This window comes from Pieris brassicae, chromosome 7 (assembly GCF_905147105.1).
Source record: "Pieris brassicae chromosome 7, ilPieBrab1.1, whole genome shotgun sequence".
Classification (NCBI taxonomy): Eukaryota; Metazoa; Arthropoda; class Insecta; order Lepidoptera; family Pieridae; genus Pieris; species Pieris brassicae.
Window position 1 is genome coordinate 2,976,772 of NC_059671.1, and position 25,467 is coordinate 3,002,238.

At 31.0% G+C, this 25,467-nt stretch overlaps 3 protein-coding genes across 3 annotated transcripts; all 3 read right to left on the reverse strand.

Annotated features, from left to right (window-relative positions):
• Positions 1 to 234: 234 nt before the first annotated feature.
• LOC123712170 (leucine--tRNA ligase, cytoplasmic-like) lies at positions 235 to 3,026 on the reverse strand. Its single transcript, XM_045665153.1, has 4 exons — positions 2,812 to 3,026; positions 1,964 to 2,173; positions 774 to 1,011; positions 235 to 474 (listed from the first exon to the last, which is right to left on the reverse strand). Exons 1-4 carry the CDS (start codon positions 3,007 to 3,009, stop codon positions 266 to 268), a joined length of 855 nt encoding a protein of 284 aa, XP_045521109.1. The 5' UTR covers positions 3,010 to 3,026; the 3' UTR covers positions 235 to 265.
• Positions 3,027 to 6,983: 3,957 nt separating this feature from the next.
• On the reverse strand, positions 6,984 to 10,220 carry LOC123712173 (leucine--tRNA ligase, cytoplasmic-like). Its single transcript, XM_045665156.1, has 4 exons — positions 10,006 to 10,220; positions 9,156 to 9,365; positions 7,974 to 8,208; positions 6,984 to 7,223 (listed from the first exon to the last, which is right to left on the reverse strand). Exons 1-4 carry the CDS (start codon positions 10,201 to 10,203, stop codon positions 7,015 to 7,017), a joined length of 852 nt encoding a protein of 283 aa, XP_045521112.1. The 5' UTR covers positions 10,204 to 10,220; the 3' UTR covers positions 6,984 to 7,014.
• A 14,136-nt stretch (positions 10,221 to 24,356) lies between these two features.
• LOC123712222 (leucine--tRNA ligase, cytoplasmic-like) lies at positions 24,357 to 25,467 on the reverse strand. The gene is made up of 2 exons (XM_045665225.1): positions 25,251 to 25,467; positions 24,357 to 24,605 (listed from the first exon to the last, which is right to left on the reverse strand). The coding sequence occupies exons 1-2, from the start codon at positions 25,446 to 25,448 to the stop codon at positions 24,357 to 24,359; spliced, it is 447 nt and encodes a 148-aa protein (XP_045521181.1). The 5' UTR covers positions 25,449 to 25,467.

Genomic DNA, 25,467 nt, shown 5'->3' on the forward strand with positions numbered 1-25,467 from the left:
TGCTTACTTACACATTGATGTGCCTAAAGGCATGTTGGAAATTCACAACTGTATTCAGTGCTCACAACAAATAAACTAACCAATAAATTTCTAAACTTGACCGTAAAAACAAAGATTATTTTTTTAATAAAATTGTTCAAAGAGTTTTAGAAACTTTTCTTACGTTTCTTACCACTTTTCGAAGCATTAAAATCTCTAAACAAATAAAGGACTAACAAAATAAAACACTTATTATAAAAATAAATAAATATATTTCTGAAAACAATCACTTATCATAAGTATACACAAACTGTAAGCCGACGTCAATATTCGTTCCGTTCTGAACGAGTTCTATACGCGACGCTTCCACGTGTACGCGTATACCATCGCCATTGACGAGTTCCGCGCATTTTGTCACGTGATCGCCTGCTACTGGAATCTTGCGAGGACCTAACGCCGGATCAAGATATCGCCACAGCTTTAGAGCATTTATGTCTGAAAGTTAATAAAAAATATTTTCAAGAGTTGTGTAAAAAATTGCGTTTATATTTCAATAGAACTAACTTTATCAAATTTTACTTGCATTATTTATTTACAAATACACAAATATTATATTATTATAATACAAACAAACACAGAAATTGTCCTATTTGCTTTTAAGCCACAAACACTCTGTCAATCCAAGTGAATCCTTAGAGAATATTTCCTAGAATAGTTAAAACACTAATCCACTGAAAATGAGAATTACTGGTGACTATAACCTTGGATTTATTTTAACCAATTTTTTTACTAACCTTTAATAATAGCCTTAATCTCTTTAGCGATCTTGGCTTTAATCTTCTCAACCGTATCCCCATCTACCAGGGTCACAGAAATGGTAAACAATCCACTCATCGGTGTGGGGTTGGTGAAGGTCACTGTAAGTCCAGGTACCGCAATAAAGTTGACATGTGGACTACCAGGCGCACAGTCTTCTATCGTTTTTTCTGGAGTATCAGGACTGTATGTATGTTTGACTTCGATTGCGTCAAGCTGTTGATTCAGAAAATTATACAATAATCCAATTATTTAAACAAATCTCCGATGACAGATAAAAAGTTTTGTAATAAATTGTTTTTTTTTTAGACTATCTGTATACAATAAAGTACAGGTTTTTCGTTTACCCATTCTACTGTCCGTTTTGGTTAACGACAAGTGTAACGACAAACGTGTTTTGGGTAGAATTGTTTTACGTACGCAGTGAATATTATTGATTTATCTTTAATTATGTTATAATTACTAGAAATTTGTAATTTTCACCTAACAAGAAAACACGAGTTTTAACTAAATATTATCAAAGACTTTTAATCGAAAATAAAAATTCTGTGATTTGGAAAAGACCTACCGGAATCAACAACAGTCTTAACTGTTATAAAAGCAAAGAAAATAGGTCTTCAGGCGGCATTCGACGACGCCTACGATAAAATAACTTCGGTTTATGTTATTTTATTCATAGTAATGTAAATTGTTTTTATATTTTAACGTATGTATGTCAATTTATATCATGTTTGTCCTAATTATGTGGTTCAAATAAAATAAAAACATTTTTCTTCTTAATTCTTGTTTTCTTTAGGTCCCGATTACAAACATACTAAAAATTCAAAATGGAACCCCGACATAGCAGCCTATCGTTTAAGTCCGGTGTATAACTGTATGCATTAAGAAATATTCAAAACTTTAAAAATGTTACTAATGCGTTAAATGATTATTTAAATTGTCAAAGAATTATTTTGGTCCTTCGAAACAGACTAAGCTATAAAAAATTAACTTCATAATAAATACGCATCGTTACTTTTATTAATTTACATGCTTAAATAATATGAATACAATTTAATTGTAGATTTGCGCCCATCTTGACATCTTTTCATATAAACATATTATATTTTCTACTGATAATATAAATAATTTATACGAAGCGGTAAATATTAAGCCTACAAATACTTACATCCAAAGTATTCAGCAGATATTGTTTGTTATCTTCAAGCAGTTGGGCCTCATCAAAGGGCAAGGCAACAGAGAGTGCTTCGGGACCAATCTTTTGTAGATTATCTCTTGTGGCTTGAACGAATGGCATCACTCTTTTCATATATTTTTTAAGATCGTTTATAGCAGAAAGTTTTGTTGATAATACTTTGTTATCGGGGAGACCTGAAGGCTGCAATCATAATGATTTGATGTTGAATATATATATATATATATATAAGTATGGTATAAAATAAACAGTTTTTATATAATTTTTTATACCAATAAGCGTTACGAGGTTAGAACTAATAAGTTACTATTTAAATAATTTTCACAAATATAACTTTTCGTTATTATTGCCATTAAAAAACTTAGACGAAGACGTTAATGTGTTTTATAACTTCCCGTCAAGCTTTCGTCAACTCACTTTAACTGGATATATTTTTATATTTCCTTTTAATTGTAATTTGAATAAATTAATTCCCAACTAATTTTTGTGTGTATATAAAGTTTGACATGTTTTTTTTAATCTCATTTTTGTTAATTCTTTACAATGTTTGACAATGCCAATGGCAGTATAAACTTTGAGGTCTTAGCCACAGATTTCTATCTCTTTCGTGACCGTATGTTTTTTCTAATAGACAGATAGTCGATCAGACTTCGGCCGGTTTTCACAATGTAACGTACATACAGTAAACCGTACGAGCGAGTGTTAAATGCGCACATAGACAAAGGGATAATCGCACGCTAATCTTAAATTGCTTTGCACAATGTTTGAGGACACAATAAATAAATCAAGCGAAACTAATTACGTTATAACAGTATCGTTACCCCATTTAACTCCTTGAGAGTACTCAAAATCATATGTTGCCACTTCGGGTACTCCTTAGCGACCCATATCACCGCCTTATTCGGCTTCCGCTCCGGTTTGGGCGCTTCGCCTTTTTTAGGCTTTCGGACTGCGCAGTGATTCTTGAGGTAGATACGGAAAGAATGGGCGGCCTCCATTAAATAGTTACTGGCTTTCATTGCCACTATATCAATGTCACCCGTTTTTTTTTCTAGCTGATCGGAAGAAATGTAGGCCAATTATTCAAGAAGGAAGTGTTCATACTTAATCTACCAGCGATGAATGTACCTAAAGAGAAACCGCGTGTCGCCGTCGAATCAGCCGAAGGGGCGGGGCTTGACAAACTATTCGCCAACGGGCCCACATAACGTTCGAGTACGTACGTTAATTTGCGGGTATTAATACCATAACCGCGTTCTGATTTAAGTTTACGCCGCACTCGAGTTTCTTCCGCGATTTAAACTAAATGCTAGACTAATACTTATATTGTAATTAGTATAAAATAATATCGCAGAAAAAAGCCGTAGTGCGGCTGTTACAGAATGAATTGAGCTTTTACATATGTATATATCCCTGTTAATTATGAAATGATTAGAAAATTGCAACATTATATCGTATTTTTATGTCAACAAATAAGTTCCGAGACGGTTTTTATGTTAATTGATTTATTTTAACCTTATTTTATCAGAATGTTTTCATTAAAAATTGCTTAGTTTAGCTATTGTTGTCGTTTAAAGGAAATAAATCTTACCTACCATGGATATTCTAGTATGTTTTAAATCTCAGTACATTCTGTAATCAATATCAAAATCTCGTCTTATTCATAAACCTTTGGTAAAGGATTTTTGTCATATATTTTATATAATGTCCATTCGACAATAGATAACTATTTGGCCGCAATTATGGCAACAATGGTGTCTAGTTAAAATTGGTTTATTTTTTAACTTGTGGAGTTTATTCTCGAATATTCTAATTGTATGGAAATATTAACACCTGCACTCTGAACTTACTAAAAAACTACTACTATATACTATAGGACCATTATAGACGCTTCTTAGTAGTTCTATAAAATTCAATACTCTATCGAAAAGCCTATTTGACAGATGACAGTGAAAAATAAAGTATTGTTAAGAGTAATCTATCTAAAACTAGACTTTAAAAGGCGTTAAACAGTAAAATCACTGGTATAATAATAATTTATCTAAAAAAACACAGTTAAAATATAGATTTTTATATGTCAGTTACGCGACACAGAACAGATTAGTCGAATCGACAATGACGTATACATGTTGATAATATCTTGTTTAATATTAATACTATGATGGAGTTTTATTTGCTGGTTTTTTTTATAGATTCATAATACGTATTTATATGAGTAAAAATCTCAATAATTCCTCATGTCATGCGACGCCATCTTGGCCAGAAAAAACATTTTGACGCGTTTATGATAATAATAATTGAATTTGTATTTTAGTGAATATTACGCTGAAATGGTTTTTAAAATCTTGTCAAATATCTCGGTGTTATTTAGAAGCAAGTGAACTCGTGCCAGCAGTCTTAACAATACTTTGGTAGATTCAGGTGTTAAAAAGTCTAGGTAAAGCAAGCTAACCAATTAATTATGAGTATTCGAGGATTTACTTAATTTTAGAGGTAAATGCGAACGCGAATATGGAAAAGTATTAGGAACTATACGGCGACAGAGCGCATTAAAATTAAACATATAAATGTTTTATTTACTTAGAACATAGATTTTACATAGATCTTCAATTTTAACGATAAATTCGTACTTTTGAATTTTTTTTTAAATTGGAAGGCGAAGCCTCCCTCTTGGGATTTCATTCATTTATGTATATAAGTGTGATTTGATTGAATTCTTTTTTTTAACTGAAAGTATGTTTTAGTTTTATATATCACATGAACGTTCCTATAAAAATAATACCGTTGATTATATTACTAGACAGATGATGAGATTTCTATGTAAAATGTGTGAACACGTATGTATTTTAAAAGTTGTACGCCATAGATAAATAAATTCGCAAAAAATATTCAAATTAAGAATTCCATTAATTTTTTTTATATATATAATAATTATTTAACAAAACAGGTATATAAAAGTTATTGCTTGATTCTCATCAGATATAGTTATGTCAGTAAAGAGGCCTGATTCTCGTGACTGGAAGGACTTTTCTAAATAACATAATCATTTTTTACTTTATTGCTTTAATGTTGCATGACCATGAATGCCAAGAGCGGAGTTTTCACAGAATTCAAATGCATTTATATTATTTATGTTATAAGAAGTGTTTTATGGCAATAAAAAGTCTTTATAGTACGCAAACCTGCGTGGATGGATGAAGGGTTTGTTTGTTCGGTTTTTACTAGTAACTAAGTCAATATTGGTGAAATTTTTTGTGGCCATTTCTTTTAGGTTGTAGCACGTGTTTTGTGTATGTTTTTTTTTGGTTCTATTTAGTGCCTTTTTCACAATAGACATATTTATGGTATCGTGAGAAACACAAAGACTGAGTTACGACCTAAATGCTACTTTATGATCCTTATTTACGACATTCCAAAATATATTTTCTTACTTATTAAGCAAGAATTTTATTCAAAGTCAAAGGCAGTTACAATTTTTCACTCATGTCGCCTCGAAATAGTAGATTAATTTTGCATTTTAAATAAATTTAGTAATACAATGGAATCTCTATAACTCGAATGTCAAGGGAAATGCTAACGAGATTTTTAACTTAACAAGAACTTAGATACATATGATTTGACTGCTGAAATTTCGACATACGAAGCCGCGATTTCTATGTGTATTTTTCCATTTGTAGAGTCGAATTTGAATCACAATTCAAATAAGTTTTGTTGTATATATTTTTACATATTAATGAAGTAAACTGTACACTAAACAAATCCGTTATTTTGATTTAAACTATGTACAATGACAATAACAATACTCCGAACCCCGAACATTCTTTTTAATTGTTATTATTTCGGGGAATGCCAAGTAAGACGTCAATATATTTTATTAACTCCGACTTGTCCGTTTTTAGAGAGTATAAATATGTATTATCAATATTTCGGAGGGAAATAACATTTTGTTCGAGTAGCAACGTCTAAATAATTCGAGATACCGCACACTTAAAAGGTTCAGCGGAAAGGAATGGCATTTTTTTTGCGACCCACTGAGGATGTCGATTTAACGAGGTGCGAGTTATACAGATTACACTGTATTTTGTTTAATCAAATTGTTTGTGGTAAATCAAGGATCAGCCCTAAATCACAGCTATGGATATCGTTTTTTTATATGTGTTTGTATTATATAAGTGTGTAAATATTGGATTATTTAGGTATTTCGCGTTCGCATAGCCTGCGACCGCCGGGGATCGCCGCCATATCGTTTTCGCGATGTTAAACATTTTTATGTGAATAAACGTTTATATGTTATTTAAATATAATATAAAATTGCAACTCTTTTATTTCTTAACCCATTATAACTCCTTGCGACTATATAATCAAATTTTAATAAAACATTTAACATGAGATACACGACCAAGTCTGTCCGACTGCTGTAAAGCACTCGTAATCGATTTTTACTTTAACCTTATTTTCTACCATTACAGTTACTAACGTAAAACTAATTCGATAGAAAGTAAAAAAATATCATCACAATGCCAATCTAGTGTTATACTCAATATGTCGGTGTTTAACGCAATATGTGTGTGTGTATGTTTAAGTGTGCGCAATTACCATACATAAATTAGTTAAAGCGATTTTATTTGGTTTATTTGAATTCTTTATTACTGAACTTCTGTATTAAACAAAACGTAAATCTATAGCTCTTCTGATGGCAATACTATATTTCGTCATTAAATACTTTTGCAGATGCATATACATTCGCAAAATGCTTACTTACACATTGATGTGCCTAAAGGCATGTTGGAAATTCACAACTGTATTCAGTGCTTACAGCAAATAAACAAATAAACAAAGCAATCAATTTCTAAACTTAACCGTAAAAACAAATATTATTTTTTTAATAAAATTGTACAAAGAATTTTAGAAACTTTTCTTACGTTTCTTACCACTTTTCGAAGCATTAAAATCTCTAAACAAATAAAGGACTAACAAAATAAAACACTTATTATAAAAATAAATAAATATATTTCTGAAAACAATCACTTATCATAAGTATACACAAACTGTAAGCCGACGTCAATATTCGTTCCGTTCTGAACGAGTTCTATACGCGACGCTTCCACGTGTACGCGTATACCATCGCCATTGACGAGTTCCGCGCATTTTGTCACGTGATCGCCTGCTACTGGAATCTTGCGAGGACCTAACGCCGGATCAAGATATCGCCACAGCTTTAGAGCATTTATGTCTGAAAGTTAATAAAAAATATTTTCAGGGTTTTCAATTTAACTATATAAATATAATAGCTATTTAACTAAATTAAAGATTTAAGCTTGCGCCTGGTAGATATACCACACACACTACAGCGAGGAAATGCTGCCACAGGAACCAAATTTGTTTTAATTTTCTATTTATTCATTTTGAATTATTATTATTAATACTATGCATGTTAAAAATATTGTAAATACTGTATTTGTGTGTTTAAAATAAATTGTATTTTGAATTTACATACTAATAGTTATTTCTTACTATCGTAATCAAATAATTTGACAGTAAACTAACGTATGCATAATAATTAACACACAATACATAGTAAGACAATTAAAAAATTACAGCTGACTGCTTTATACTTCCCAGCAATAGATGGCCTATAGATAACCTTTATATCAAATTTATTTGACAAGTTCATGTAGCAGTCGCTGAACCCGACTGCTGTGAAGAAACGTCGAGTTGTGTAAAAAATTGCGTTTATATTTCAATAGAACTAACTTTATCAAATTTTACTTGCATTATTTCATTACACAAAAATATTATATTATTATAATACAAACAAACACAGAAATTGTCCCATTTGCCTTTAAGCCACAAACACTCTGTCAATCCAAGTGACTCCTTAGAGAATATTTCCTAGAATAGTTAAAACACTGGACCCACTGAAAATGAGTATTACTGGTGACTATAACCATGGATTTATTTTCACCATTTTTTTTTTACTTACCTTTAATAGCCTTAATCTCTTTAGCGATCTTGGCTTTAATCTTCTCAACCGTATCCCCATCTACCAGGGTCACAGAAATGGTGAACAATCCACTCATCGGTGTGGGGTTGGTGAAGGTCACTGTAAGTCCAGGTTCCGCAATAAAGTTGACATGTGGACTACCAGGCGCACAGTCTTCTATCGTTTTTTCTGGAGTATCAGGACTGTCTGTATGTTTGACTTCGATTGCGTCAAGCTGTTGATTCAGAAAATTATACAATAATCCAATTATTTAAACAAATCTCCGATGACGTAAAACGTAAAGTCTTGTAACAAATTGTTTTTTTTAGACGATCTGTATACAATAAAGTACAGGTTTTTCGTTTACCCATTCTACTGTCCGTTTTGGTTAACGACAAGTTCAAACGTGTTTTGGGTAGAATTGTTTTACGTACGCAGTGAATATTATTGATTTATCATCAATTATGCTATAATTACTAGAAATTTGTAATTTTCACCTAACAAGAAAACACGAGTTTTAACTAAATATTATCAAAGACTTTTAATCGAAAATAAAAATTCTGTGATTTGGAAAAGACCTACCGGAATCAACAACAGTCTTAACTGTTATAAAAGCAAAGAAAATAGGTCTTCAGGCGGCATTCGACGACGCCTACGATAAAATAACTTCGGTTTATGTTATTTTATTCATAGTAATGTAAATTGTTTTTATATTTTAACGTATGTATGTCAATTTATATCATGTTTGTCCTAATTATGTGGTTCAAATAAAATAAAAACATTTTTCTTCTTAATTCTTGTTTTCTTTAGGTCCCGATTACAAACATACTAAAAATTCAAAATGGAACCCCGACATAGCAGCCTATCGTTTAAGTCCGGTGTATAACTGTATGCATTAAGAAATATTCAAAACTTTAAAAATGTTACTAATGCGTTAAATGATTATTTAAATTGTCAAAGAATTATTTTGGTCCTTCGAAACAGACTAAGCTATAAAAAATTAACTTCATAATAAATACGCATCGTTACTTTTATTAATTTACATGCTTAAATAATATGAATACAATTTAATTGTAGATTTGCGCCCATCTTGACATCTTTTCATATAAACATATTATATTTTCTACTGATAATATAAATAATTTATACGAAGCGGTAAATATTAAGCCTACAAATACTTACATCCAAAGTATTCAGCAGATATTGTTTGTTATCTTCAAGCAGTTGGGCCTCATCAAAGGGCAAGGCAACAGAGAGTGCTTCGGGACCAATCTTTTGTAGATTATCTCTTGTGGCTTGAACGAATGGCATCACTCTTTTCATATATTTTTTAAGATCGTTTATAGCAGAAAGTTTTGTTGATAATACTTTGTTATCGGGGAGACCTGAAGGCTGCAATCATAATGATTTGATGTTGAATATATATATATATATATATATAAGTATGGTATAAAATAAACAGTTTTTATATAATTTTTTATACCAATAAGCGTTACGAGGTTAGAACTAATAAGTTACTATTTAAATAATTTTCACAAATATAACTTTTCGTTATTATTGCCATTAAAAAACTTAGACGAAGACGTTAATGTGTTTTATAACTTCCCGTCAAGCTTTCGTCAACTCACTTTAACTGGATATATTTTTATATTTCCTTTTAATTGTAATTTGAATAAATTAATTCCCAACTAATTTTTGTGTGTATATAAAGTTTGACATGTTTTTTTTAATCTCATTTTTGTTAATTCTTTACAATGTTTGACAATGCCAATGGCAGTATAAACTTTGAGGTCTTAGCCACAGATTTCTATCTCTTTCGTGACCGTATGTTTTTTCTAATAGACAGATAGTCGATCAGACTTCGGCCGGTTTTCACAATGTAACGTACATACAGTAAACCGTACGAGCGAGTGTTAAATGCGCACATAGACAAAGGGATAATCGCACGCTAATCTTAAATTGCTTTGCACAATGTTTGAGGACACAATAAATAAATCAAGCGAAACTAATTACGTTATAACAGTATCGTTACCCCATTTAACTCCTTGAGAGTACTCAAAATCATATGTTGCCACTTCGGGTACTCCTTAGCGACCCATATCACCGCCTTATTCGGCTTCCGCTCCGGTTTGGGCGCTTCGCCTTTTTTAGGCTTTCGGACTGCGCAGTGATTCTTGAGGTAGATACGGAAAGAATGGGCGGCCTCCATTAAATAGTTACTGGCTTTCATTGCCACTATATCAATGTCACCCGTTTTTTTTTCTAGCTGATCGGAAGAAATGTAGGCCAATTATTCAAGAAGGAAGTGTTCATACTTAATCTACCAGCGATGAATGTACCTAAAGAGAAACCGCGTGTCGCCGTCGAATCAACCGAAGGGGCGGGGCTTGACAAACTATTCGCCAACGGGCCCACATAACGTTCGAGTACGTACGTTAATTTGCGGGTATTAATACCATAACCGCGTTCTGATTTAAGTTAACGCCGCACTCGAGTTTCTTCCGCGATTTAAACTAAATGCTAGACTAATACTTATATTGTAATTAGTATAAAATAATATCGCAGAAAAAAGCCGTAGTGCGGCTGTTACAGAATGAATTGAGCTTTTACATATGTATATATCCCTGTTAATTATGAAATGATTAGAAAATTGCAACATTATATCGTATTTTTATGTCAACAAATAAGTTCCGAGACGGTTTTTATGTTAATTGATTTATTTTAACCTTATTTTATCAGAATGTTTTCATTAAAAATTGCTTAGTTTAGCTATTGTTGTCGTTTAAAGGAAATAAATCTTACCTACCATGGATATTCTAGTATGTTTTAAATCTCAGTACATTCTGTAATCAATATCAAAATCTCGTCTTATTCATAAACCTTTGGTAAAGGATTTTTGTCATATATTTTATATAATGTCCATTCGACAATAGATAACTATTTGGCCGCAATTATGGCAACAATGGTGTCTAGTTAAAATTGGTTTATTTTTTAACTTGTGGAGTTTATTCTCGAATATTCTAATTGTATGGAAATATTAACACCTGCACTCTGAACTTACTAAAAAACTACTACTATATACTATAGGACCATTATAGACGCTTCTTAGTAGTTCTATAAAATTCAATACTCTATCGAAAAGCTTATTTGACAGATGACAGTGAAAAATAAAGTATTGTTAAGAGTAATCTATCTAAAACATGACTTTAAAAGGCGTTAAAGAGTAAAAGCACTGGTATAATAATAATTTATCTAAAAAAAACACAGTTAAAATATAGATTTTTATATGTCAGTTACGCGACACAGAACAGATTAGTCGAATCGACAATGACGTATGCATGTTAATAATATCTTGTTTAATATTAATACTATCATGGAGTTTTATTTGCTGGTTTTTTTATAGATTCATAATACGTATTTATATGAGTAAAAATATCAATAATTCCTCATGTGTTTACAAGTGAGTCATGCGACGCCATCTTGGCCAGAAAAAACATTTTGGCGCGTTTATGATAATAATAATTGAATTTGTATTTTAGTGAATATTACGCTGAAATGGTTTTTAAAATCTTGTCAAATATCTCGGTGTTATTTAGAAGCAAGTGAACTCGTGCCAGCAGTCTTAACAATACTTTGGTAGATTCAGGTGTTAAAAAGTCTAGGTAAAGCAAGCTAACCAATTAATTATGAGTATTCGAGGATTTACTTAATTTTAGAGGTAAATGCGAACGCGAATATGGAAAAGTATTAGGAACTATACGGCGACAGAGCGCATTAAAATTAAACATATAAATGTTTTATTTACTTAGAACATAGATTTTACATAGATCTTCAATTTTAACGATAAATTCGTACTTTTGAATTTTTTTTTAATATGAAATCTTGGGATTTCATTCATTTATGTATATAAGTGTGATTTGATTGAATTCTTTTTTTTAACTGAAAGTATGTTTTAGTTTTATATATCACATGAACGTTCCTATAAAAATAATACCGTTGATTATGTTATTAGACACATGATGAGATTTCTATGTAAAATGTGTGAACACGTATGTATTTTAAAAGTTGTACGCCATAGATAAATAAATTCGCAAAAAATATTCAAATTAAGAATTCCATTAATTTTTTATATATATATAATAATTATTTAACAAAACAGGTATATAAAAGTTATTGCTTGATTCTCATCAGATATAGTTATGTCAGTAAAGAGGCCTGATTCTCGTGACTGGAAGGACTTTTCTAAATAACATAATCATTTTTTACTTTATTGCTTTAATGTTGCATGACCATGAATGCCAAGAGCGGAGTTTTCACAGCATTCAAATGCATTTATATTATTTATGTTATAAGTGAGAAGTGTTTTATGGCAATAAAAAGTCTTTATAGTACGCAAACCTGCGTGGATGGATGAAGGGTTTGTCTAAGTCAATATTGGTGAAATTTTTTGTGGCCATTTCTTTTAGTTTTTTGGTTCTATTTAGTGCCTTTTTCACAATAGACATATTTATGGTATCGTGAGAAACACAAAGACTGAGTTACGACCTAAATGCTACTTTATAATCCTTATTTACGACATTCAAAATATATTTTCTTACTTACTAAGCAAGAATTTTATTCAAAGTCAAAGGCAGTTACAATTTTTCACTCATGTTTGTCGTCTCGAAATAGTAGATTAATTTTGCATTTTAAATAAATTTAGTAATACAATGGAATCTCTATAACTCGAATGTCAAGGGAAATGCTAACGAGATTTTCAACTTAACAAGAACTTAGATACATATGATTTGACTGCTGAAATTTCGACATACGAAGCCGCGATTTCTATGTGTATTTTTCCATTTGTAGAGTCGAATTTGAATCACAATTCAAATAAGTTTTGTTGTATATATTTTTACATATTAATGAAGTATACTGTACACTAAACAAATCCGTTATTTTGATTTAAACTACGTACAATGACAATAACAATACTCCGAACCCCGAACATTCTTTTTAATTGTTATTATTTCGGGGTATGCCAAGTAAGACGTCAATATATTTTATTAACTCCGACTTGTCCGTTTTTAGAGAGTATAAATATGTATTATCAATATTTCGTAGGGAAATAACATTTTGTTCGAGTAGCAACGTCTAAATAATTCAATATACCGCACACTTAAAAGGTTCAGCGGAAAGGAATGGCAATTTTTTTGCGACTCACTGAGGATGTCGATTTAACGAGGTGCGAGTTACACAGATTACACTGTATTTTGTTTAATCAAATTGTTTGTGGTAAATCAAGGATCGGCCCTAAATCACAGCTATGGAAATCGTTTTTTTATATGTGTTTGTATTATATAAGTGTGTAAATATTGGATTAGGTATTTCGCGTTCGCATAGCCTGCGACCGCCGGGGATCGCCGCCATATCGTTTTCGCGATGTTAAACATTTTTATGTGAATAAACGTTTATATGTTATTTAAATATAATATAAAATTGCAACTCTTTTATTTCTTAAATCATTATAACTCCTTGCGACTATATAATCAAATTTTAATAAAACATTTAACACGAGATACACGACCATGTCTGTCCGACTGCTGTAAAGCACTCGTAATCGATTTTTACTTTAACCTTATTTTCTACCATTACAGTTACTAACGTAAAACTAATTCGATAGAAAGTAAAAAAATATCATCACAATGCCAATCTAGTGTTATACTCAATATGTCGGTGTTTTACGCAATATGTGTGTGTGTTTAAGTGTGCGCAATTACCATATATAAATTATTTAAAGCGATTTTTTTTGGTTTATTTGAATTCTTGACTACGAATGTGATGAGACAGAAATGAACAAAACGTAAATCTATAGCTCTTCTGATGGTAATACTATATTTCGTCATTAAATACTTTTGCAGATGCATATACATTCGCAAAATGCTTACTTACACATTGATGTGCCTAAAGGCATGTTGGAAATTCACAACTGTATTCAGTGCTTACAACAAATAAACTAACCAATAAATTTCTAAACTTAACCGTAAAAACAAAGATTATTTTTTTAATAAAATTGTACAAAGAATTTTAGAAACTTTTCTTACGTTTCTTACCACTTTTCGAAGCATTAAAATCTATAAACAAATAAAGGACTAACAAAATAAAACACTTATTATAAAAATAAATAAATATATTTCTGAAAACAATCACTTATCATAAGTATACACAAACTGTAAGCCGACGTCAATATTCGTTCCGTTCTGAACGAGTTCTATACGCGACGCTTCCACGTGTACGCGTATACCATCGCCATTGACGAGTTCCGCGCATTTTGTCACGTGATCGCCTGCTACTGGAATCTTGCGAGGACCTAACGCCGGATCAAGATATCGCCACAGCTTTAGAGCATTTATGTCTGAAAGTTAATAAAAAATATTTTCAAGAGTTGTATAAAAAATTGCGTTTATATTTCAATAGAACTAACTTTATCAAATTTTACTTGCATTATTTATTTACAAATACACAAATATTATATTATTATAATACAAACAAACACAGAAATTGTCCTATTTGCTTTTAAGCCACAAACACTCTGTCAATCCAAGTGAATCCTTAGAGAATATTTCCTAGAATAGTTAAAACACTAATCCACTGAAAATGAGTATTACTGGTGACTATAACCTTGGATTTATTTTAACCAATTTTTTTACTAACCTTTAATAGCCTTTATTTCCTTAGCTAAAACTAATTCGATAGAAAGTAAAAAAATATCATCACAATGCCAATCTAGTGTTATACTCAATATGTCGGTGTTTTACGCAATATGTGTGTGTGTTTAAGTGTGCGCAATTACCATATATAAATTATTTAAAGCGATTTTTTTTGGTTTATTTGAATTCTTGATTACTAATGTGATGAGACAGATATGAACTTCTGTATTAAACAAAACGTAAATCTATAGCTCTTCTGATGGCAATACTATATTTCGTCATTAAATACTTTTGCAGATGCATATACATTCGCAAAATGCTTACTTACACATTGATGTGCCTAAAGGCATGTTGGAAATTCACAACTGTATTCAGTGCTTACAACAAATAAACTAACCAATAAATTTCTAAACTTAACCGTAAAAACAAAGATTATTTTTTTAATAAAATTGTACAAAGAATTTTAGAAACTTTTCTTACGTTTCTTACCACTTTTCGAAGCATTAAAATCTCTAAACAAATAAAGGACTAACAAAATAAAACACTTATTATAAAAATAAATAAATATATTTCTGAAAACAATCACTTATCATAAGTATACACAAACTGTAAGCCGACGTCAATATTCGTTCCGTTCTGAACGAGTTCTATACGCGACGCTTCCACGTGTACGCGTATACCATCGCCATTGACGAGTTCCGCGCATTTTGTCACGTGATCGCCTGCTACTGGAATCTTGCGAGGACCTAACGCCGGATCAAGATATCGCCACAGCTTTAGAGCATTTATGTCTGAAAGTTAATAAAAAATATTTTCAAGAGTTCTGTAAAAAATTGCGTTTATATTTCAATAGAACTAACTTTATCAAATTTTACTTGCATTATTTATTTACAAATACACAAATATTATATTATTATAATACAAACAAACACAGAAATTGTCCTATTTGCTTTTAAGCCACAAACACTCTGTCAATCCAAGTGAATCCTTAGAGAATATTTCCTAGAATAGTTAAAACACTAATCCACTGAAAATGAGTATTACTGGTGACTATAACCTTGGATTTATTTTAACCAATTTTTTTACTAACCTTTAATAGCCTTTATTTCCTTAGCGATCTTGGCTTTAATCTTATCAACCGTATCCCCATCTACCAGGGTCACAGAAATGGTAAACAATCCACTCATCGGTGTGGGGTTGGTGAAGGTCACTGTAAGTCCAGGCGCACAGTCTTCTATCGTTTTTTCTGGAGTATCAGGACTGTCTGTATGTTTGACTTCGATTGCGTCAAGCTGTTGATTCAGAAAATTATACAATAATCCAATTATTTAAACAAATCTCCGATGACAGATAAAAAGTTTTGTAATAAATTGTTTTTTTTTTAGACTATCTGTATACAATAAAGTACAGGTTTTTCGTTTACCCATTCTACTGTCCGTTTTGGTTAACGACAAGTTCAAACGTGTTTTGGGTAGAATTGTTTTACGTGCGCAGTGAATATTATTGATTTATCTTTAATTATGTTATAATTACTAGAAATTTGTAATTTTCACCTAACAAGAGAATACGAGTTTTAACTAAATATTATCAAAGACTTTTAATCGAAAATAAAAATGCTGTGATTTGGCAAAGACCTACCGGAATCAACAACAGTCTTAACTGTTATAAAAGCAAAGAAAATAGGTCTTCAGGCGGCATTCGACGACGCCTACGATAAAATAACTTCGGTTTATGTTATTTTATTCATAGTAATGTAAATTGTTTTTATATTTTAACGTATGTATGTCAATTTATATAATGTTTGTCCTAATTATGTGGTTCAAATAAAATAAAAACATTTTTCTTTTTAATTCTTGTTTTCTTTAGGTCCCGATTACAAACATACTAAAAATTCAAAATAGAACCCCGACATAGCAGCCTATCGCTTAAGTCCGGTGTATAACTGTATGCATTAAAAAATATTCAAAACTTTAAAAATGTTACTAATGCGTTAAGTGATTATTTAAATTGTCAAAGAATTATTTTGGTCCTTCGAAACAGACTAAGCTATAAAAAATTAACTTCATAATAAATACTCGAAGTAATATAAACATTAATATCGCATCGTTAGTTTTATTAATTTACATGCTTAAACAATATAAATACAATGTAATTGTAGATTATTTAAGCTAGCCCATCTTGACATCCTTTCATATAAACATATTATATTTTCTACTGATAATATAAATAATTTATACGAAGCAGTAAATATTAAGCCTACAAATACTTACATCCAAAGTATTCAGCAGATATTGTTTGTTATCTTCAAGCAGTTGGGCCTCATCAAAGGGCAAGGCAACAGAGAGTGCTTCGGGACCAATCTTTTGTAGATTATCTCTTGTGGCTTGAACGAATGGCATCACTCTTTTCATATATTTTTTAAGATCGTTTATAGCAGAAAGTTTTGTTGATAATACTTTGTTATCGGAGAGACCTGAAGGCTGCAATCATAATGATTTGATGTTGAATATATATATATATATATATATATATATATATATATATATGGTATAAAATAAACAGTTATTATATAATTTTTTATACCAATAAGCGTTACGAGGTTAGAACTAATAAGTTACTATTTAAATAATTTTCACAAATATAACTTTTCGTTATTATTGCCATTAAAAAACTTAGACGAAGACGTTAATGTGTTTTATAACTTCCCGTCAAGCTTTCGTCAACTCACTTTAACTGGATATATTTTTATATTTCCTTTTAATTGTAATTTGAATAAATTAATTCCCAACTAATTTTTGTGTGTATATAAAGTTTGACATGTTTTTTTTAATCTCATTTTTGTTAATTCTTGCATGCATTGTCAAACATTGTATGTTTGACAATGCCAATGGCAGTATAAACTTTGAGGTCTTAGCCACAGATTTCTATCTCTTTCGTGACCGTATGTTTTTTCTAATAGAATCGATCAGACTTCGGCCAGTTTTCACAATGTACGTTCACCGTACGAGCGAGTGTTAAATGCGCACATAGACAAAGGGATAATCGCACGCTAATCTTAAATTGCTTTGCACAATGTTTGAGGACACAATAAATAAATCAAGCGAAACTAATTACGTTATAACAGTATAGTTACCCCATTTAACTCCTTGAGAGTACTCAAAATGATATGTTGCCACTTCGGGTACTCCTTAGCGACCCATATCACCGCCTTATTCGGCTTCCGCTCCGGTTTGGGCGCTTCGCCTTTTTTAGGCTTTCGGACTGCGCAGTGATTCTTGAGGTAGATACGGAAAGAATGGGCGGCCTCCATTAAATAGTTACTGGCTTTCATTGCCACTATATCAATGTCACCCGCTTTTTCTTTTTCTAGCTGATCGGAAGAAATGTAGGCCAATTATTCAAGAAGGAAGTGTTCATACTTAATCTACCAGCGATGAATGTACCTAAAGAGAAACCGCGTAGCGCCGTCTAATCAGCCGAAGGGGCGGGGCTTGACAAATTATTAGCCAACGAGCCCACATAACGTACGAGTACGTACGTTAATTTGCGGGTATTAACCGCGTTCTGATTTAAGTTAACGCCGCACTCGAGTTTTTTCCGCGATTTAAACTAAATGCTAGACTAATACTTATATTGAAATTAGTATAAAATAATATCGCAGAAAAAAGCCGTAGTGCGGCTGTTACAGAATGAATTGAGCTTTTACATATGTATATGTCCCTGTTAATTATGAAATGATTAGAAAATTGCAACATTATATCGTATTTTTATGTCAACAAATAAGTTCCGAGACGATTTTTATGTTAATTGATTTATTTTAACCTAATTTTAACCTTAGTTTAGCTATTGTTGTCGTTTAAAGGAAATAAATCTTACCTACCATGGATATTCTAGTATGTTTTAAAGCTCAGTACATTCTGTAATCAATGTCAAAATCTCGTCTTATTCATAAACCTTTGGTAAAGGATTTTTGTCACATATTTTATATAATGTCCATTCGACAATAGATAACTATTTGGCCGCAATTATGCCAACAATGGTGTCTAGTTAAATTTGGTTTATTTTTTAACTTGTGGAGTTTATTCTCGAATATTCTAATTGTATGGAATTATTAACACCTGCACTCTGAACTTACTAAAAAGCTACTACTATAGGACCATTATAGACGCTTCTTAGTAGTTCTATAAAATTCAATACTCTATCGAAAAGTCTATTTGACAGATGACAGTGAAAAATAAAGTATTGTTAAGAGTAATCTATCTAAAACATGACTTTAAAAGGCGTAAAAGAGTAAAATCACTGGTATAGTAATAATTTATCTAAAAAAAAACATAGTTAAAATATAGATTTTTTATATGTCAGTTCCGGGACACAGAACAGATTAGTCGAATCGACAATGACGTATGCATGTTAATAATATCTTGTTTAATATTAATACTATCATGGAGTTTTATTTGCTGTTTTTTTTATAGATTCATAATACGTATTTATATGAGTAAAAATCTCAATAATTCCTCATGTGTTTACAAGTGAGTCATGCGACGCCATCTTGGCCAGAAAAAACATTTTGGCGCGTTTATGATAATAATAATTGAATTTGTATTTTAGTGAATATTACGCTGAAATGGTTTTTAAAATCTTGTCAAATATCTCGGTGTTATTTAGAAGCAAGTGAACTCGTGCCAGCAGTCTTAACAATACTTTGGTAGATTCAGGTGTTAAAAAGTCTAGGTAAAGCAAGCTAACCAATTAATTATGAGTATTCGAGGATTTACTTAATTTTAGAGGTAAATGCGAACGCGAATATGGAAAAGTATTAGGAACTATACGGCGACAGAGCGCATTAAAATTAAACATATAAATGTTTTATTTACTTAGAACATAGATTTTACATAGATCTTCAATTTTAACGATAAATTCGTACTTTTGAATTTTTTTTTAATATGAAATCTTGGGATTTCATTCATTTATGTATATAAGTGTGATTTGATTGAATTCTTTTTTTTAACTGAAAGTATGTTTTAGTTTTATATATCACATGAACGTTCCTATAAAAATAATACCGTTGATTATGTTATTAGACACATGATGAGATTTCTATGTAAAATGTGTGAACACGTATGTATTTTAAAAGTTGTACGCCATAGATAAATAAATTCGCAAAAAATATTCAAATTAAGAATTCCATTAATTTTTTATATATATATAATAATTATTTAACAAAACAGGTATATAAAAGTTATTGCTTGATTCTCATCAGATATAGTTATGTCAGTAAAGAGGCCTGATTCTCGTGACTGGAAGGACTTTTCTAAATAACATAATCATTTTTTACTTTATTGCTTTAATGTTGCATGACCATGAATGCCAAGAGCGGAGTTTTCACAGCATTCAAATGCATTTATATTATTTATGTTATAAGTGAGAAGTGTTTTATGGCAATAAAAAGTCTTTATAGTACGCAAACCTGCGTGGATGGATGAAGGGTTTGTCTAAGTCAATATTGGTGAAATTTTTTGTGGCCATTTCTTTTAGTTTTTTGGTTCTATTTAGTGCCTTTTTCACAATAGACATATTTATGGTATCGTGAGAAACACAAAGACTGAGTTACGACCTAAATGCTACTTTATAATCCTTATTTACGACATTCAAAATATATTTTCTTACTTACTAAGCAAGAATTTTATTCAAAGTCAAAGGCAGTTACAATTTTTCACTCATGTTTGTCGTCTCGAAATAGTAGATTAATTTTGCATTTTAAATAAATTTAGTAATACAATGGAATCTCTATAACTCGAATGTCAAGGGAAATGCTAACGAGATTTTCAACTTAACAAGAACTTAGATACATATGATTTGACTGCTGAAATTTCGACATACGAAGCCGCGATTTCTATGTGTATTTTTCCATTTGTAGAGTCGAATTTGAATCACAATTCAAATAAGTTTTGTTGTATATATTTTTACATATTAATGAAGTATACTGTACACTAAACAAATCCGTTATTTTGATTTAAACTACGTACAATGACAATAACAATACTCCGAACCCCGAACATTCTTTTTAATTGTTATTATTTCGGGGTATGCCAAGTAAGACGTCAATATATTTTATTAACTCCGACTTGTCCGTTTTTAGAGAGTATAAATATGTATTATCTATATATCGTAGGAAAATAACATTTTGTTCGAGTAGCAACGTCTAAATAATTCGAGATACCGCACACTTAAAAGGTTCAGCGGAAAGGAATGGCAATTTTTTTGCGACTCACTGAGGATGTCGATTTAACGAGGTGCGAGTTACACAGATTACACTGTATTTTGTTTAATCAAATTGTTTGTGGTAAATCAAGGATCGGCCCTAAATCACAGCTATGGAAATCGTTTTTTTATATGTGTTTGTATTATATAAGTGTGTAAATATTGGATTAGGTATTTCGCGTTCGCATAGCCTGCGACCGCCGGGGATCGCCGCCATATCGTTTTCGCGATGTTAAACATTTTTATGTGAATAAACGTTTATATGTTATTTAAATATAATATAAAATTGCAACTCTTTTATTTCTTAAATCATTATAACTCCTTGCGACTATATAATCAAATTTTAATAAAACATTTAACACGAGATACACGACCATGTCTGTCCGACTGCTGTAAAGCACTCGTAATCGATTTTTACTTTAACCTTATTTTCTACCATTACAGTTACTAACGTAAAACTAATTCGATAGAAAGTAAAAAAATATCATCACAATGCCAATCTAGTGTTATACTCAATATGTCGGTGTTTTACGCAATATGTGTGTGTGTTTAAGTGTGCGCAATTACCATATATAAATTATTTAAAGCGATTTTTTTTGGTTTATTTGAATTCTTGACTACGAATGTGATGAGACAGAAATGAACAAAACGTAAATCTATAGCTCTTCTGATGGTAATACTATATTTCGTCATTAAATACTTTTGCAGATGCATATACATTCGCAAAATGCTTACTTACACATTGATGTGCCTAAAGGCATGTTGGAAATTCACAACTGTATTCAGTGCTTACAACAAATAAACTAACCAATAAATTTCTAAACTTAACCGTAAAAACAAAGATTATTTTTTTAATAAAATTGTACAAAGAATTTTAGAAACTTTTCTTACGTTTCTTACCACTTTTCGAAGCATTAAAATCTCTAAACAAATAAAGGACTAACAAAATAAAACACTTATTATAAAAATAAATAAATATATTTCTGAAAACAATCACTTATCATAAGTATACACAAACTGTAAGCCGACGTCAATATTCGTTCCGTTCTGAACGAGTTCTATACGCGACGCTTCCACGTGTACGCGTATACCATCGCCATTGACGAGTTCCGCGCATTTTGTCACGTGATCGCCTGCTACTGGAATCTTGCGAGGACCTAACGCCGGATCAAGATATCGCCACAGCTTTAGAGCATTTATGTCTGAAAGTTAATAAAAAATATTTTCAAGAGTTGTGTAAAAAATTGCGTTTATATTTCAATAGAACTAACTTTATCAAATTTTACTTGCATTATTTATTTACAAATACACAAATATTATATTATTATAATACAAACAAACACAGAAATTGTCCTATTTGCTTTTAAGCCACAAACACTCTGTCAATCCAAGTGAATCCTTAGAGAATATTTCCTAGAATAGTTAAAACACTAATCCACTGAAAATGAGTATTACTGGTGACTATAACCTTGGATTTATTTTAACCAATTTTTTTACTAACCTTTAATAGCCTTTATTTCCTTAGCTAAAACTAATTCGATAGAAAGTAAAAAAATATCATCACAATGCCAATCTAGTGTTATACTCAATATGTCGGTGTTTTACGCAATATGTGTGTGTGTTTAAGTGTGCGCAATTACCATATATAAATTATTTAAAGCGATTTTTTTTGGTTTATTTGAATTCTTGATTACTAATGTGATGAGACAGATATGAACTTCTGTATTAAACAAAACGTAAATCTATAGCTCTTCTGATGGCAATACTATATTTCGTCATTAAATACTTTTGCAGATGCATATACATTCGCAAAATGCTTACTTACACATTGATGTGCCTAAAGGCATGTTGGAAATTCACAACTGTATTCAGTGCTTACAACAAATAAACTAACCAATAAATTTCTAAACTTAACCGTAAAAACAAAGATTATTTTTTTAATAAAATTGTACAAAGAATTTTAGAAACTTTTCTTACGTTTCTTACCACTTTTCGAAGCATTAAAATCTCTAAACAAATAAAGGACTAACAAAATAAAACACTTATTATAAAAATAAATAAATATATTTCTGAAAACAATCACTTATCATAAGTATACACAAACTGTAAGCCGACGTCAATATTCGTTCCGTTCTGAACGAGTTCTATACGCGACGCTTCCACGTGTACGCGTATACCATCGCCATTGACGAGTTCCGCGCATTTTGTCACGTGATCGCCTGCTACTGGAATCTTGCGAGGACCTAACGCCGGATCAAGATATCGCCACAGCTTTAGAGCATTTATGTCTGAAAGTTAATAAAAAATATTTTCAAGAGTTGTGTAAAAAATTGCGTTTATATTTCAATAGAACTAACTTTATCAAATTTTACTTGCATTATTTATTTACAAATACACAAATATTATATTATTATAATACAAACAAACACAGAAATTGTCCTATTTGCTTTTAAGCCACAAACACTCTGTCAATCCAAGTGAATCCTTAGAGAATATTTCCTAGAATAGTTAAAACACTAATCCACTGAAAATGAGTATTACTGGTGACTATAACCTTGGATTTATTTTAACCAATTTTTTTACTAACCTTTAATAGCCTTTATTTCCTTAGCGATCTTGGCTTTAATCTTATCAACCGTATCCCCATCTACCAGGGTCACAGAAATGGTAAACAATCCACTCATCGGTGTGGGGTTGGTGAAGGTCACTGTAAGTCCAGGTTATGTTATAATTACTAGAAATTTGTAATTTTCACCTAACAAGAGAATACGAGTTTTAACTAAATATTATCAAAGACTTTTAATCGAAAATAAAAATGCTGTGATTTGGCAAAGACCTACCGGAATCAACAACAGTCTTAACTGTTATAAAAGCAAAGAAAATAGGTCTTCAGGCGGCATTCGACGACGCCTACGATAAAATAACTTCGGTTTATGTTATTTTATTCATAGTAATGTAAATTGTTTTTATATTTTAACGTATGTATGTCAATTTATATAATGTTTGTCCTAATTATGTGGTTCAAATAAAATAAAAACATTTTTCTTTTTAATTCTTGTTTTCTTTAGGTCCCGATTACAAACATACTAAAAATTCAAAATAGAACCCCGACATAGCAGCCTATCGCTTAAGTCCGGTGTATAACTGTATGCATTAAAAAATATTCAAAACTTTAAAAATGTTACTAATGCGTTAAGTGATTATTTAAATTGTCAAAGAATTATTTTGGTCCTTCGAAACAGACTAAGCTATAAAAAATTAACTTCATAATAAATACTCGAAGTAATATAAACATTAATATCGCATCGTTAGTTTTATTAATTTACATGCTTAAACAATATAAATACAATGTAATTGTAGATTATTTAAGCTAGCCCATCTTGACATCCTTTCATATAAACATATTATATTTTCTACTGATAATATAAATAATTTATACGAAGCAGTAAATATTAAGCCTACAAATACTTACATCCAAAGTATTCAGCAGATATTGTTTGTTATCTTCAAGCAGTTGGGCCTCATCAAAGGGCAAGGCAACAGAGAGTGCTTCGGGACCAATCTTTTGTAGATTATCTCTTGTGGCTTGAACGAATGGCATCACTCTTTTCATATATTTTTTAAGATCGTTTATAGCAGAAAGTTTTGTTGATAATACTTTGTTATCGGAGAGACCTGAAGGCTGCAATCATAATGATTTGATGTTGAATATATATATATATATATATATATATATATATGGTATAAAATAAACAGTTATTATATAATTTTTTATACCAATAAGCGTTACGAGGTTAGAACTAATAAGTTACTATTTAAATAATTTTCACAAATATAACTTTTCGTTATTATTGCCATTAAAAAACTTAGACGAAGACGTTAATGTGTTTTATAACTTCCCGTCAAGCTTTCGTCAACTCACTTTAACTGGATATATTTTTATATTTCCTTTTAATTGTAATTTGAATAAATTAATTCCCAACTAATTTTTGTGTGTATATAAAGTTTGACATGTTTTTTTTAATCTCATTTTTGTTAATTCTTGCATGCATTGTCAAACATTGTATGTTTGACAATGCCAATGGCAGTATAAACTTTGAGGTCTTAGCCACAGATTTCTATCTCTTTCGTGACCGTATGTTTTTTCTAATAGAATCGATCAGACTTCGGCCAGTTTTCACAATGTACGTTCACCGTACGAGCGAGTGTTAAATGCGCACATAGACAAAGGGATAATCGCACGCTAATCTTAAATTGCTTTGCACAATGTTTGAGGACACAATAAATAAATCAAGCGAAACTAATTACGTTATAACAGTATAGTTACCCCATTTAACTCCTTGAGAGTACTCAAAATGATATGTTGCCACTTCGGGTACTCCTTAGCGACCCATATCACCGCCTTATTCGGCTTCCGCTCCGGTTTGGGCGCTTCGCCTTTTTTAGGCTTTCGGACTGCGCAGTGATTCTTGAGGTAGATACGGAAAGAATGGGCGGCCTCCATTAAATAGTTACTGGCTTTCATTGCCACTATATCAATGTCA